The sequence below is a fragment of the Lontra canadensis genome, unplaced genomic scaffold, assembly GCF_010015895.1.
Source record: "Lontra canadensis isolate GAN:19392208 unplaced genomic scaffold, GSC_riverotter_1.0 scaffold34, whole genome shotgun sequence".
Lineage (NCBI taxonomy): Eukaryota > Metazoa > Chordata > Mammalia > Carnivora > Mustelidae > Lontra > Lontra canadensis.
In genome coordinates this window covers 9,172,534-9,188,744 of record NW_022631028.1, presented here as the reverse complement: position 1 = coordinate 9,188,744, position 16,211 = coordinate 9,172,534, and the positions used below count along the sequence as shown (strand labels likewise).

The 16,211-nt window shown below is 42.3% G+C and overlaps 1 protein-coding gene across 1 annotated transcript in view; it reads left to right on the top strand.

Moving 5' to 3' along the window:
* The window catches only part of RYBP (RING1 and YY1 binding protein), a 79,045-nt gene extending 67,665 nt beyond the window's left edge, over nucleotides 1-11,380 (top strand). The window contains exons 3-5 of the mRNA XM_032867405.1: nucleotides 9,338-9,514; nucleotides 9,613-9,711; nucleotides 10,118-11,380. Coding sequence (XP_032723296.1) covers nucleotides 9,338-9,514; nucleotides 9,613-9,711; nucleotides 10,118-10,370 — 529 coding nt within the window. The 3' untranslated portion in view covers nucleotides 10,371-11,380. The remainder of the gene's footprint in view (nucleotides 1-9,337; nucleotides 9,515-9,612; nucleotides 9,712-10,117) is intronic.
* The last annotated feature ends 4,831 nt before the right edge of the window (nucleotides 11,381-16,211 follow it).

Sequence of the window (16,211 nt, the reverse complement as noted above, 5' to 3'; positions counted from 1 at the left end):
CCTTGAACAACAGGGGGGTTATAGGTACCGACCTCCCTGCCCAACCCCTGCAGTCACATCTGCATATAGCTTTTGACTCCCTCAAAATTTAATTAACTACTGATTGCCTACTCTTATCATTTCTTTTCTGATAACATAAACAGTTGATTAACACGTATCTTGTACATTACATGTATTACTGTATCCCCGTAGTAAAGTAAGCTAGAGAAAATCTTACTAAGAAAATCGTAAAGGGGTGCCGCCTGGGTGGCTCAGTGAGTTAAATCTCTGCCTTTGGCTCAGGTCATGATCTCGGGTCCTGGGACCCAGCCCCGCTCTTTGCTCTCCCCCTGGTTCCCCCTCTCTCTGCCTGCTGCTCTGCCTGCTTGTAATCTCTCTCTGTCAAAAAAAATAAATAAATAAAATCTTTTTAAAAATCATAAGGAAAAGAAAATACATTTACAGTACTGTACTGTATCAGAAAAGATCTGTGTATAAGCAGTCCTGTATAGTTCAAACCTGTGTTGCTTTAAGCGTCAGCTGTATGGACACATTTCATGAGATGTCAGAGCAGTGATGTCACTATGTCATGTAATCTTTGGAAAGTGAAAAGGCAAGTAGTGTTTTAGAATTACTGTGGAAATAATTACTGTGGAGAATAAATTACTGTGGAAATAGTTTTTGGCTTTTGTAGGTAGACCCTCCTTAAAAGGGTCTGGAGGACCGCCCCCCCCTCCGCCCAGGAGTCTATGGACCACAGTTTGAGAACCATGAGGCTAAGATACTCCTTGCTGCCAGGTTGTTTTATAAACTAGATGTCTTGGGGCACCTGGGTAGCTCACTTGATTAAATGTCTGCCTTCAGCTCAGGTCATGATCCTGGGGTCCTGGGTTTGAGCCCACATTGGGCTCTCTGCTTAGCAGAGAGTCTGCTTCTCTCTCTCCTCCCCACTTGTGTTCTCTCCCACTGTCTCTTTCTCTCTCTATCACTCTCTCTCTCTAATAAATAAAATCTTTAAAAAAAAAAAAAAAAAAGATGTCTTCCTTTCAAGTCTCCAAACTACCTGTAGCTCCTTTTACCTGTTGAATGTGCTTGAGTTCTAGAAAGGTTATATAGTGCATATACTTAGTGGTTATTTGTAAAGTAGGTGTGTTTCAGGGCTTAAGAGACATATGAATATTTAAAATGACAATTTTGAATCTAGAATAGAACATTGCTGTTTGTTAATGATGGTTATATTAGTTCTGTTAGAGCCAGTTGTTCCTAACCAAGTTGTATCTGGAGAGCGTTAGATAGCATAATTAACTTTAGGATATTAACATATGTGAAGGATTGATATCTCTTGAACCATTTCCTGGGGCAAGGTTTACAAAATCTTGCCATTTGCTTCCCAGTATTTGAGGAAGGGTGGTAGACTCATCTGCAGCTGGAAAAGTAGTGTTTTGGAATGTGTCTGTTACTTTTAAGGGGAATTATTTTGTTGAGTATCTATGCATTCTGTGTACAGGTGCTATGATAAGCTAAGTGAACTTCACCTCGTTTAATCTTGACTTCAACTGTATTAAATGAAATATGGACCCATTCCCATTTTGAGTAACTACTACTACTACTACTGCCTCTCAGTAGTGGGGCCTATATGCAGTCCAAAGGCTGTCCTAACTCCAGAGTCTGTGCTCTCCCTGTCAGCTGTGTGGAAGATGGCGGAAGGAAAGATACGTGAGACAAATGGTGCTGGTTTGGGTTTTTTAAAAACTTGGTAGCTGAAGGCAAATTTGAGAGAAAGCTTTAGTTTTCTGGTACAAAGTAGAGTGGTTATCCTGAGTTAAATATGTGTACTTTGGGAAGGAGTGATCTAGAATGATAGCTAAGACCCCTTGGGTCACATAATGGCTAATTCTAAAAGATAAGCCAAAGGATTTGAGAAATTTCATGAAGACAAGTGTTGTTTACATGGGAGAGGAAAGAACATTTTCTTTACATTTAGAAGGAAAAGAATAGCAAGAAGAGATATTGTTTGGGAAGCAGAGAGGCATTAATAATGCCATACCATGTATGATCCTAGCAAAGTTAAGTGATACTTGACTTTTAAAGTTATCCATGTTAAAATGATGATTGGCTTCAGTGAAAGTCACAAGATCATACAGGTTTCTTTTCACCCTGGTGCAGCGTGGCCTGACATTGTGGCCGGAGCAGCTCTGGGGAAGGCCACGAGTACTGATCTTTCACAGCAAAGCCAGCTAGGTCTAAGTAATGTTGACATGGGCCCCAGCCAGCCAGCTGAAAGGGCACCCTGGTGGTTGGGACTAATAACGGGTGCGACAAGGTCTTGTGTTTCCTCCATCATGGAGGAATTGGGTTGGGGATGGTTTCATTTTCCCAAAGCTGAACATAGGTCTGTTAAGATAGTCAGTCCTTTGAAATAGTGTTGGAGAAAGCACTTAACTAGAAACTCCCTGGGGATTTATTTTTAAACCAGATTATCTGCTGTATTTCCTTATCTGTTACTCTTCATTGGGCTAATTGATCACGTTGGTGATTCTTAGTACAGAAATTTTTAAGAGATTAAAATCCTTTCTTTAAAAAAAAAAGCCTCAGCTTACATGGGTAGCTGAAAGAGTACCACCCTGATAGTCTGAAGATTCTGCTTCTCTTTGGGGTAGTTGTTAACCCTTTCATTTTGTTTTAAAACTGAGACTCTTGCTGGCTATCTAACTTACCTTTAGAATTGTTGAGGATAAAGTGAGATGATAATTACTAAAAAATAAGAATACACGAAGGGGGAAGAGCTCTAAAAGTGGCCTATTACCTTTAATCTGTTCTGTACATTTCTAGATTTTGAAAGTTTTCTATCACCTTTTGAGGTCTCATGGTCATTGATGTTGGGGCTGGAATTCTAACTTCTGTTACTGTTCACAGCATTTCTCTTCTGGGTTATCTTTGCTATTTAAAAAAAAAAAAAAAAACAACGGGTCAGGACCTGGTGGGTAGAATGAACAGAAAACAGGTTGTTCTTGTAGGGCCTCTTTCCTGTACTAGTCATCAAAGCCAGGGGCCATTATTGCCGTTTGGACAGTGTTGTTGACCCAGTGTGTACATTGCCTTGGAAGTAAATACAGACATTGTTGTGTTCCCAGCTGGTATGTTTTTGTTTGGGGGCATCATTAATACAAAAGTTCAGTCACTCTTGAGTGGGGTAGAATCTGACCTACCTAGCCCAGTACTTATGTATAAGATGACCTTTTGCACATAGGGACAGGAAAATGGGTCGTGTGAGGGTTCTTTTATGTTACTATGTTATACAGCATAAAAAAATGGGCTCCTGATTGGAGTGAGCTAATAGTGGAAAGGCATTCTTAGAACTGTTAAATCCTTGAAGTTGCTAGTTCTTCAACCAACACATTGCCAAGGCAAGAAAAGGTTTGGGGAGTTGTAAACATCCAGAGAACTCGAGGAAAGTACAAGCTTAGTGAAGATGTTTTGTTAAGTTTGTAAAGTACCTTAAAAAAAAGGATGAGTTGATTGATTCCAGAGCCTTTGGGGGGTATTTTAATTGAAAAGTGAGACACCAGATGGAATTCTCTTAAGTTGGCAAAATGCACAAATGATAATTTAGGAAAAGCTGAACATAATCAGGGAAAAGATACAATTTGTTAGTGATAATTTAGGAAAAGCTGAACGTAATCAAGGAAAAGATAAAATTTGTTAGACATTCTTTTTCTTTGTTGCCTGAACCACAAGAAAATGGATTTGTCTTGTTGTGTGTTTGCTAGCTGAGATAGAGAAATGCATGAGAAATGAGTGGTAAGATCTCATGTTCCCGAGTACATAAGCAGACAAGAAAATGGGTATATGGTGGAAACACCTCTTAAAAATAGGTTTGACTAAAATTTTTTTTAAAAAGGTTTATGTGTTCCCCCAAAATGGCATGAGTATACATAACAAAAACAATTCAGAAAGATTGTTTTGTGCTTTCATTTCTATTCATTCATTCAGGTATGTTCAGACTCTAAAATTTTTCTTTCCTAATCTAAAATAAGGTTGTCTCTACATGAAGATTTGCTTCACTTTTTATGGAAGGGACTGTTTTCTGAAATATTAGCTGTGTGGGGTTTTTTTGTGTTTTTTTTTCCCCCCAGCTTTTATTTGTCAGAAAGAGAGAGGGAGCAAGGGCACAAGCAGGGGGAAATGGCAGCAGGAGAAGCAGACACCCCACTGAGAGGGAGCCTAGTGCTGGACTCCATCCCAGGACCCCAGGATCATGACCTGAGCCGAAGGCAGACGCTTAACAGACTGAGCCACCCAGGCATCCCAAAATATTAGCTGTTTTAAATGCAAATACATAGACATGTTTCCTTAATGTCTATTATTGAAATGTCACAGCAAATTTTCTTCGTAAATGTTTATTGAAACAGCAATAATAAACCTATAAAATAATTTAAGATGATATTTTTCCCATTAAAAGTCTAAAAGAAGATACAAAAAACTTTAATGTCAACTTTACTCTCTAAAGAAGGGAAACTAGGCCTCCCTATTTATAACATTTCTCAGATAGGTTTTTTCATTTGTTTGTGGTTGTGGTTGTTGTTATTTGATTGGCTTTAATTCAAGGCTTAGTGGACATCTAAAGCTTAAGCTGTGCGCTTTGATCTAGTGCTTCTCACTGTATTGTGAAGGCTATTAATTGCTTATTTTAGGTTTATTAGTTGAAAAACAGGTAATTTTGAAGAACTTAGACTGGCACCTGCATATTGAAGAATTGACCCTTTCAACATGTTGAAAGTTGTGCCCATTAAATGCACTGTGTGTTGTATGACACTTAGATGACACATTAGGCAATGTAAATCTGTGGAAGGGAATGATTTCTTACTGATCTGCAGGTGTCCCATATCATGATAAGGGTTCACTCCTTCCTGGGAATGTTCCATAGACAGTGGAAAACATTCTTGTCAACCCCCCTGCCCTTTTCTCTTCTTTCCACAATGAGGATGGTGAGGTCCACGTGGCTACTGGTGTTCTTGGCGAGTTGTCTGGTGATAACCTGGGTTTTTCAAATCCCTGGTACCTGGGCCCGAGTCTCTCACAGACAGACAGACACACGTGCACATACACATCTGGACTCTTGAAAAGCAGAGAGAGTTATTTGAGGTTACCTTTGTAACAGGAGTCCATAGAGAGTCCAGATAGATCCGAGTTAAAAATCGCAGCTGAGCTACTTAATTGTTAGCCTTAGACAAATTTATCTTGCAGCTCCTCAGTCTTCTTATTTTATGAAGTGGGGACAGTCCATCCCTCCCGTAGAGGTGCTGCACCCCTCCTGTGACGGCCGTGCAAGGACCTTGCCTCAGCCACTCCAGGCAGCCCTCGGTGTCTTGTCTGGAGAGGCTGGAGCGGCTTCACTGGAGCTAAGTGTGCCATTCCCCAGGCGCATTGGACATCGCCTTCTTCCACATGCAGTCACGACACAGGCCTGGGAACAAGAAGGGGACAGGTGGCAGGAGCTGCGGAAACTGTCCTGACAGGGCACACTTTGGGGGTTCACACTGGTGAGCCTTTTAGTTTTCTTTACCTTCCCCTTCGAAAATAATTGGCTTTGCATTTTGAACCAGGAAGTATTGGTATGCACTTCGCTCCCAAACACTGTGCACCCTTTAAAAATTGGTTAGATGTCAGGTGGCTGCTTGGCTCAGAAGAGCATGTGACTCTTGATCTTGGGGCTCTGAGTTTGAGCCCCACCTTGGGTGTAGAGGTTACTTAAAAATACAGTCTTTTAAAAAAAATTGGTTGGGTTTATTTCCTACCTTATCCCCAGTACCCTTCAGAAGTTCTATGGGACTTGTTTGGGGGCGGGGGTTGAAAAAGCTGCTGTAGTAATTTAAGTAATAAATGCTTGTCTGTTGTGGAGAGTTTTTTGTGGGGAGGGTGCAAGTAATGCCTGAGGAGCTAGGTTGTTATTTTAGGGCATATATGACATAAAACAGCAATATTTTTGAAACAACACAGATGCTTTTAGCAGACACTCTGTATTTCCTTGCTTTTTTGCTTATTATCAGATCCCAAATAGCCTCGGGTCCTTTTCATTTATGAGGTTGTGGCCTGGTAGGCTATTGGAGAACAGCACTAAACTTCACCATTCTAGTCCACTGTTCATTTTCTTAGAAGCAAGTAAGAATAGTCCCATTGCTGTGCACGTGTGCTGCATATTAAGAATTACGGCTGAATTTTTCTGTACATGTGGATTTTTTTCCATGTAGGTACTGAATCATGGTTGCATGTGTTGAAGAAGAATTCTGATAGTGTATTTGTGGACGTGTTAGGGAATGATCACCAGGGGCAGAAACACATGGACACCTCTCCTGTTGGCCATGGTATGCCCAGAGCCTTGGCAGGCCGGCCGTGTTTGGGAATACTTCATCCTGGACAAGCATGATGTCTGGCTGGTTGAGAGCATCTTTATGGCCCGCACACTCATGTCCGCTCCCACACCCAAGACACAAGTAACTTCCTTTTTGATGGAAGCTGCACTTGTGGTGGGTGTAGCATATAGAATTGTTGAATTACCTGAAAGTATTATAACACTGTGTGTCAGCTTTACTCCAATTACTCAAATTAAAAAATTAAAATTAGCAATTTCCTTCTCTCTCTGATCATAACTAGCTCTCTTTTTGTTCTTAGTGCCTGTTTCTCACCGAACCATACACCACTTTTAATGTCCATGGTTTCTGATTCTCCTCTCTGACTTCCTCTAATTTTTCCTCATAATCCCCTTTTTACATAGCATCCTTCTCCTGTCTCAAAAGAAAAGTGTCCCCATTCCTTTCCCAGGACTCTTCTTCATTGTACTTTTCTCTCCTTTGCCCCATGAGTTAACCCCTCTCTTTGGTCTGCCTTCGGCCTTTTTCCCTCTTTCAGCGTACAACATGATTTAAGTTTCCTTTTCCTATAGAAATCTCAAACCTGGCCTGTTGCTTTCGATAATGGCCAGAGCTATCCTCTACCTCAGCACCACGATGCTCAGAGAAGGGTTCCTGTTTCCCCACCTCTGTGCTAGGCCTTGTGCAGCCTGTAATCCGTCAAGTCTTCACAGCTGTTGATCCCCTGTGGCCTTCTCTCCTGGAAGTCAGCATTGACGTCCGTCCTCCCGACCACCAAAGCTTGAACCCTGTTGTCCAGTCTCATTTTACGTGGTCTTTCTCTGCTATGTTTGTTTAGTCTTTATTCATCCAGTAGATAATTTTATTGAGTACCTGCCACTGTGCTGAATGACATGGTGACAAGAATGATGAAGATGTGATCTTTGCCACTGAGGAGAATACAGTTGATTAACAATTGAGTACAGCGCTGAAAATGACAGAAATTTGTAGGGTGTTCTAGAGTGAGACAGCTCCTCTAACTCAGACTGGGTGGGCCTGTTGATTAGGATGGTGGTTTCCTTGGATTCTGTCTCCGTGGAACGTTCTCTTAGATAGGTGTCCAGGGGCCCCCTCTGTGTTTGCGTGTCAGAGTTCTCTGGAGTAAAGTGGACATACTGGCTTAACTGAAACTCTCCCTTAAGGTGTAGTTTTTCATAAAGTTTTTCTGCTTTTTTAACAGTATTAATTTTGGCCAGGTTACTCATTTTGACACCTGAGCGGCGTTTAGCGTATGGCATTTTATTTTAACTTAGGTAAATTGCTCCGTAATCTCTTTAGACAGGGGATCTGTTTGTGTCCCAGTGAGTGCTTGCGGAATGCTTGGTAGTGGTGCTTATCTTCCTTGTAAGTATTAATACATTCGAACTTGTACTTTGGCGGAGTAGCTTGTGTTAGAATGGTTGCTTTTGCCTTTCTCAGAACCTGGGAAAAGAGAAGGTGACCTTTCACATAGGGGCTGTGAAGTGTTTGGGGACTGCGGGCTTAGAGTAAGTACACTCCTCCCTTTCCTTAGGGTACCTCCCATCTGTGTTTGAATCTCTTGGTCCAGGCTGAGGGGTACCTGTGACTGGGTTTTACATGTGCCACCACCCCATGAGCAAGGCCCGTGTTGCTGGAGGCCGGTAGGAAACTTGATCTGAGATTGGTTGCACCTATGTTGGTCTGTTTTCAGGCAAAGCCACATGGGCACCGAACGAGCACTGAAACACTCAGAGCAAACCCAGTGCCTTCCATGCTCAGGCTCACCTTGGTGAACTCCTGCGAGTGAGCCATTTGTCTCCTCCTCTGCCTGCTTTCCTCCTCATCCACACCACACCCGCGCTCGGGAGCTCAGGGAACGCAGCGGTTAACTTAGGGTTTCAGCATGTCATGTATCTAGCAGCTCTTAAGTTTTGTTTTTCTAAATTTGTTGGTTTGTTCCCTCCCCCGCCCCACCCCCACGGTGTTCCATCCACTGGCCTACCCACTGATGAGCCAGACCTAGGGTGTCAGGTTATTTTTCCCGGCCCAGTTCTCCATCCTGGAGAGGGATGAGAGGGAGCTCTAGGGTCTGAAGGTGATGGTTACATTCAGCAGCCAGCCGGTCACCTCATTAGTGGCCCATCCGGGTATTTGTTTCCTACCTTGTTTTTGGAGACTTGATTCTATTATAAATGGCGGTCTAGATGGGAATGTCTTTGAAAATGAATATTGTATAGAAATAATGCATAGGCTCTTCTTTCTCCCTTTCCCGTTTGGGTCTGAATGCTTTTGCATTGTGCACAGTGTCGGGCAGCACTTAGAATTTGTAAACAATAGTGTTAAGAGCCAGTGTCAGTTGGAGATTGGCGGGGACAGAATGGTTGATGGCACAATGAATGTATCACTTGTCTGAGGTTTTTTATAGTGACTCTCAGTCTTTCACCCCCTTGGGAGCTAGTATGAACCACAGTTACCTTTTATTGCTCTATATGTGTTGTCCATGCCAATCACAGAGCTGCAGGGGAGCCGAGCAAGTTGGAATAATTAGATTGAGAAGTGAATGTCACACTTCTAATTTCATTCTCCTTTCAAGGGATTACCAGTGTCCATTTAATAAAATGAGATTAACCCTCTGCAGCAGGAGTATTTGAAAGCTGTCAGTCAGTATAATCTTGACAGCTCAAAAGAAGTAGTGTTCTCAGCACTCTCAGAAACACTGTCATGTTTTATGGGCTGAAAGACTTGTGAGCACATGTGTATGTGTCATTAAAGGTAGATATATATACGCGGGAGGTGGATTTGAAGGAGGAAACGTTTCATGAGCTTAGACTGCACAGACACAATAGTGTAGAACTAACAAGTAGTTTAGTTTTGAGTTGCCAGATACCAGTAATAAAATACCGAAGAAATTATAAATCCAAAATTAAAAAAAAGAGAGAAATAATTTATAAAGCAAAGAGTGACGTGTCTTTTCTTGAATGTTCTAGAAAACCTCGGATCAATTCTCAGCTGGTGGCACAACAAGTGGCACAACAGTACGCCACCCCACCACCCCCTAAAAAGGAGAAGAAGGAGAAAGTGGAAAAGCAAGACAAAGAGAAACCTGAGAAAGATAAGGAAATCAGTCCTAGTGTCACCAAGAAAAATACCAACAAGAAAACAAAGTAAGTTCCCATTCTTGGCTAACTCAGCACACTATAAATTATTTTGCAGGTGAATCTAAGCTGTGTTTTAAATGCCTTTTGTTGTGTCCCCACCTTAGACCAAAGTCTGATATTCTGAAAGATCCTCCTAGCGAAGCAAACAGTATACAGTCTGCAAATGCTACAACAAAGACCAGTGAAACGAATCACACCTCAAGGTATTTGAAACTAGAATGAAATACAGCACCGATGCTCTGATTTACTTGGTCCTAGTCAAGAACCCATGGGCGGTTTTGTTCCTGTGGGTTTGCAGGCTGAGAATGGTGTGGCGGGGGGAGCATGAGCTAGGTATGGGCCGTTAACTTTGAAGACACACGTATATGTATATTTCGGCCATTTCTGTATCACTGTGGCCACAACAGGAAAAAGATAAACTGATGATAATTTGCATTGGTCCAAAGCTTTGTTCAGTATTGGTTTCTATTGCCAAAGGAGTAAGCTTTGGTATGCGTGGTCGCAGTTTAGATTCGTTGCCACAGTGTCACGAAGTCTCGTGTGTACTGATGACGTTGCTTTGAATCCATAGCTTATTTAATTGGCTGTTCCCTGGGGTGTTGCTTTCAGGCCCCGGCTGAAAAACGTGGACAGGAGCACCGCACAGCAGTTGGCAGTGACTGTGGGCAACGTCACCGTCATTATCACAGACTTTAAGGAAAAGACTCGCTCCTCCTCGACGTCCTCATCCACAGTGACCTCCAGTGCAGGGTCAGAACAGCAGAACCAGAGCAGCTCGGGGTCGGAGAGCACAGACAAGGGCTCCTCCCGTTCCTCCACGCCAAAGGGCGACATGTCAGCAGTAAATGATGAATCTTTCTGAAATTGCACATGGAATTGTGAAAACTATGAATCAGGGTATGAAATTCAAATCCTCCACCTGCCCATGCTGCTTGCACCCCCTGGAGAATCTTCTGTGGACATCGGCCTCTTAGTGAAGCTGCCGGGATAATTTCTGCTTGCCATGGGCATCTGGCCACCAAGGAATTTCGCACCCTGACGATTACTCTTGACACTTTTATGTATTCCATTGTTTTATATGATTTTCCTAACAATCATTTATAATTGGATGTGCTCCTGAATCTACTTTTTATAAAAAAAAAAAAAAAATCTGCTGTGCACAATTTTCCATGTACATTACAACTGGTTTTTTGTTTTTGTTTTGTTGGGGGGTTGGTTGGGAGGGGGAGGGAACTTTTATTTATTGTGTTCACAGACTCCATCCTTTCAGCATATCCTTTTAAGTTTAGTTCTTTCTTCCAGTTATACTATGTACTATCAGTTTTGATATAACTATATATATATAAATATAAAATTATATATAAAGGGTTATTTGAAACCAATCCATGGCAACGCTGGTGCTTGATACACTGTGAAGTGAATACAACATTGAACAGTTACAGATCTGGGACAGTCCCTTCTATGAAAGTGCTGAAATTAAATTAAAATCAGTCTTACATGAAGTATGTTCCAACCTACGTGGGAACTTGACTCTCTCATCTGTCTAAAGAGTACTGGACGATAGAAAAATATATATTTTTTAAACAATGTGATCTCAAATTTAAAGACTGCTCCAGATAGCCTGCATTTGCAATGGAATAACTGACAAATCACAAATGGTTTAGTTGGGAGGGCTTTGATCATTCGAAAGTAACTAAACTAGCTCCAGAATGCCAAGTATTCGTGTAAGTTCCGGTTACATGTTAACATTGCTGTTCTTACCATAAGCACTCATGAAAATATGGTATTCTGTAACTCGAATTCCATCCATTTTCCAGACCTCTACTCATGACTGAGGTAAATATAAATCATCTCTTAGTTTTAGGATTAAAACCGTCTAAACTGTATTTTTGGTCCATACCAGAAGCAACTCCCTATCTCCACTTTGCACGTGACATTGCAGTCATGGTTTTGTAATTGAAATTGGTTTGCGTTGTGTCCCCTCCTTTTCCTTACCCTACCAATTTAGTTACAAGAATTCTTTCTCTTTCTTAAAATCTGCTCTTGTTTGCTTTACTGAACAGAGGTTATCAACTGCACATCCAGTCCCGACATGGAGCTTTTCAGTGTTTGGAGACATTTCTCAATTCCCTGCTGTGGGAAGGAACTCAAGTGGTGAATGGTGTAAGCACTAGCAGCCAGAATTGCAGGGAGAGCTCATACTTCCTGCGAGCCTGTGATATTTTTCTCTCTCATTATAAAGATAGCTTGAGCGAACTCTTTCAAGGTTTCTTTTCCCTCTTTTTTTTTTTTTACTATCTTGCAAAAACAAACAAAAAACAAAGGCCACTAATAACGATTCCACCCCCTCCTTATTTTTCATATGTTTTGTTTTGCTTTGTTTGCATTTAGGGTCTCTCTTCCGTTTAACTCTTAACATTCATATCCACACAGTTCATAGGCTTCAGAGTCATTTCAAGCATGGGAACTTGGTGTTACCTTCCTTTACTTGATCGTACCGAAGGACTCACGGGAGGGCAGCCGATTTGTGATGAAGCGCCACGTTTTGGTGTGGAAAACCTGGTTTGCTTAAGAACAGAAGTACCTGTCTGTGGAGGCAACGAGTAAAACAAAAAGAAACAATTAACAGCTTGATTTGAGTAGCCAACAGGAAAGGTTCCTTTCACATTTACATTAAAACTATTCTATAGTCACCAATGCACCATAATTCAAATTCTGTTCTCAAAGGTATAGACGATAAAGCAGTGCCATTTGTTGCTGTGGTCCTATTCTCAAGTGCATGGACAATTGTTCCCCTCTTTTTAAAATAATGCTTGTATCTGGGATGCAAGCTATGCTATCTTTTTAAATACATTTTTAAAGTATTTATTAATGAACCAAAGGAAATCAGATGCTTTCTGTAAGCATCAGAATATATAATACATAGTGATTTGACTATGAATTTTAAATCCACATTTTAATATTAGTGGGATATTGCAAAGACATTCCTTCTAAAGTTTTAATATTCCTTTTATTAAGGGTCTCAGGGAGGGTAAATTAGTCAGCCATATTTATTTTCCAGAGATGTAAGGAATTGCTACGTTTTTTAATTAACTTTTTACAAAAAAATTTAAATGCCACCAAACTCATGTGGGTTGCACTGCTTTTTGAACCAATAAGTGTTGGTATGCACTTTGTTCAGAAACACTGTGTACTTTTTCAAAATTAGTTTCATGTAAAGTGATTGGACCCCTAGATTAGTGGAAAAAGCTGATTAACCAGCTACTCATAGGCTGCTAATTAATTCATTGCCAATGTCTTGGTTTTTCAGTTTTGCCTCCGTGATAAATCAATACATGAAAGAATGGGGCGGGGTGAAGGAAGGGAGGATTGCGTTAGAACAGGTGAGATGAAATTGGCATTTGGATAGACCTGCAGCTAACAGTGGGACTTCTCTCAACAGATGTTACGGTGCCGGGCCACTAGCTGCCATCGCGTCGTCTGTTGAGGTAGTGAGGCGGTAGGTACCTTAAAACTTCTAATTTCCGAAATTGATGACATCCCTCAGCCATGTAATTCTGGAAATGGAATTCCTGTAACTTTCTTGCATTTGCAATTTGCCCTACAATTAGTAGGCAGCTCGTAAAAACACTAGTGTAGATTATAAAGACATATATTAAAAGAGGACCAGAAATACTTGGTATTCAGTGGCACAGTAAGCAGGTTATAAAAACGAAACAAAACAAAAAAGCACAGTGTTACACTTGCAAGTTTCCATTTGTTTTAATGCCACAGGATCTTTCACATGCGTGCGCGCACACACAGAGCTTACCTGACTTGCTCTGCTCGAGTCATGCAGTTTTTTAAAAACGGTAAAGACATCTGGACACCCACAAGATACTTTAATCAAAACCTTTCAGTTTCAATCTGGATCTTTAAAAAACATTGGCAGAAGCTTCTGTGAGTTTAGTTCCACTAAAATGTTCCACCTGCCTTATCAAGACCATTCTCAGTCTACTTTTTTAAGCTACCGTATCTTAAATTATTGAAAATTTATTAATTGCTGAATATATAATAACCTTTGCTTGTATGTAACCGAAAATGGTTTAAGAGCCAACATTTAGAGTATGACAATGGAGCTGAACAGTTTTTAATGCGCAAGCAGTTCTGTTCTTGTGTATGACTTGTAACCTTAATTTACTGTGTAAAGATGGTTACATTATTTCCTTAGCTTTGTTTGTTGGAGACAAATAGAGAATGCTTGTTAAGTATGTCAAAACATAATCTTATCTTGTGAATTTTTGTTAATGTATTATACGAGCTATATTTTTCATTTGCCCAGAAAGACAGCTTGTATAACGCTTTCGGAAGTTTCTGCTCTGTAACGTCTTTAGAGCTGACAGTCTGTTAGGTTTGTTTTTTTCTTCATGCTAAAGTGTCAGTTGGTGGTTTTGTGAACTGGTCAGAAATTCACAGGTCTTAAATGTTTTGGGAAAATTTATATTGGACACTGCTCTTTGTCTAGCAAATAAAAGATGTTAATATATTCCTGTTACTGGCATGTGCACGACTATGTTATTAGAAGCCACTTTATCATTTTCCTGCTTTAAATAGAAATGTCTATTTATGAATTCTGCTTGTAGTTTTTTCACAAATAAAATAGTAAAATTTACGCGGAAATCTTTACTTTCTTGTGTATAGATTTTAGCCCTTAGGAAAATGGTTCCTTTTTGTACTTGCATCTTTAGCTTGTGGGATAGTTCCAGGGGGAGCAGGAGGCTAAGGACGACTCTGGTTGTTTATCAGAAGCGGGAGTGGATTTGGGTGTCTCGGGACGTGTCTCTAAGCTGCAGCAGCAAGCATAATTGAGCGAAAGAATGTCCAGATGGGGGAAGAAAAGCAGCTAATGTGTGTAAGCTCATCCTTTGAGATCGGTTGCGGTGATTTAAAGAAGATGATGGCTGACGACAGTTAAGCGGATGACTGAAAACCCTCCGAAGAAAACCCGTTTCTGGCCAAGTGCAGTTAGGTACGCGGTGACGTACCTCAGATGTCCGAAATGCAGCGTTGGGCTTAAAAGCCACACAAACAGAGCTAGCGGGACTGCCAAGAGGCCACGGCAGCCTCTGTACCCTTTCAAAGAGTATGGGAACCACTCAAAACACCAGGATCCGCCCCCGCTTACTCTTCTTTGTCCGAGTTTGCACCTGAACTAGTGCTGAAAGGAAGACTGTGTAAAGTGGTGCAGGACGCTGAATTGGGAAATGGGCCAGTCCTGGTAAGAGGAAACAGCAAACTATGTTCTCCCTGTCCTCCTTTTCCAGTACCCAGTCCTAACCCAAGTCTGACTCCTCAGAAGTCTCAGAAAGGATCTGGAAGGGTGGAAGGTCAGGGGTCATATTAGGTCTCCTGTTTCCCAGGGGTCAGTGTGGGTACAGACAGGCAATGGGCTGTACCTCTCACCCCTCAGCTTTCTTTGGTACCTAAGGAGTCCTGTATGAGGGTCCCCACTGCTGGGGCACTGGCTCCACCCTTTTGGGGACAATGAAAGCTGCCCCTCACCCCAGATAGAGGCATACAGCAAGAGGTTGGCCCTTTGAGTGAAAGTGCAAGGATGTCTCTTAGGGAAAGAGCGTGGATCCTTTCTAGTCATGAGGACAGGAGGGGAGGCACAGACTCATTCCCACTTGCCCTCAGCTAAACCCCAGGGTTGACATATGTCTAGACCCCCCCACTGAGGAACACCATGGCTAGACTGACACCAGCGTGGCGAGACGCTGGCTGAATTGGTCTTGGTCAAGGCTAGGATGACCTCTGAAGCGGGAAGGTACCCAGGCTTCTGCTCTGCCTTCAGAGTCCTGTGACGTGGCACCTAGCCAGCCTCTGCCTGGGGCAGCCAAGAGGAGATGAGGGGTATCCGAGAGGCCCTTGGTCTGTCTCGTCCCTGACTTCCCAGCAGTTCTGAAGAGTTACTCTGAACCCTTAAAGTCACAGCAAGGAGAGATTCAGAACTGTCCTTGTATTGGAATTAAAAACTTGATCGAGGTCCTGTCAAAGAAGTCAGAGTCTAACCTGGCAGCCCCTCAGGGTGTTAAGGAAGGCTCCGTTCTCCCTGGCAGTCCCGGCTCTGCTACAGGCAAGAGAAACGGACCGCTGAAAACTACAGGGAAGGCTCTGGTTTTTCTGGAAAAGGTCATGGGGACGTGTCTAGAAAGACGAAGAAGGGGTTCAGGTCAGGACAGACCCTCAAGTGAAAGTGGCTAACCCAGGTGTCATGTTCTGCCTGGTAACCCTGACTTCTCTCCGGGTGTTCAGCACAAAGCTGCGGCTGGGGGCTGGCTCGGGGGCATCTGGCGACTAGGTGCTTCTGTGGTGCCGATTACACAACTGTGCCAAAACACAGCTAAAGGGGAGGAGTGTGTGCACTCGGACTGGAACTGGCCCACTCCTGCAGGTGCTTTTGACCTAGCCCTGGCATACAAGTGGCAGCCCCAGCTCCTGGTCTCCCCGTCTCCAGCCTGTGCCAGACAGCACGCATCAGTCACAGTACTCTCTCTTTCTCAGCTGAATTCAGACTCTGAAACCTCAGCACGGCTCTGCAGGCTCCAAGAGCCCATGTTCCGGTGTGGTTAAATTCATTTGCCATTCCTGCCCTGGACCAATCCCACCCACAGCAGTTGGGAGAACCCTGCAAGGCTGATTTTAAGCAACTCTTCAATTGTGG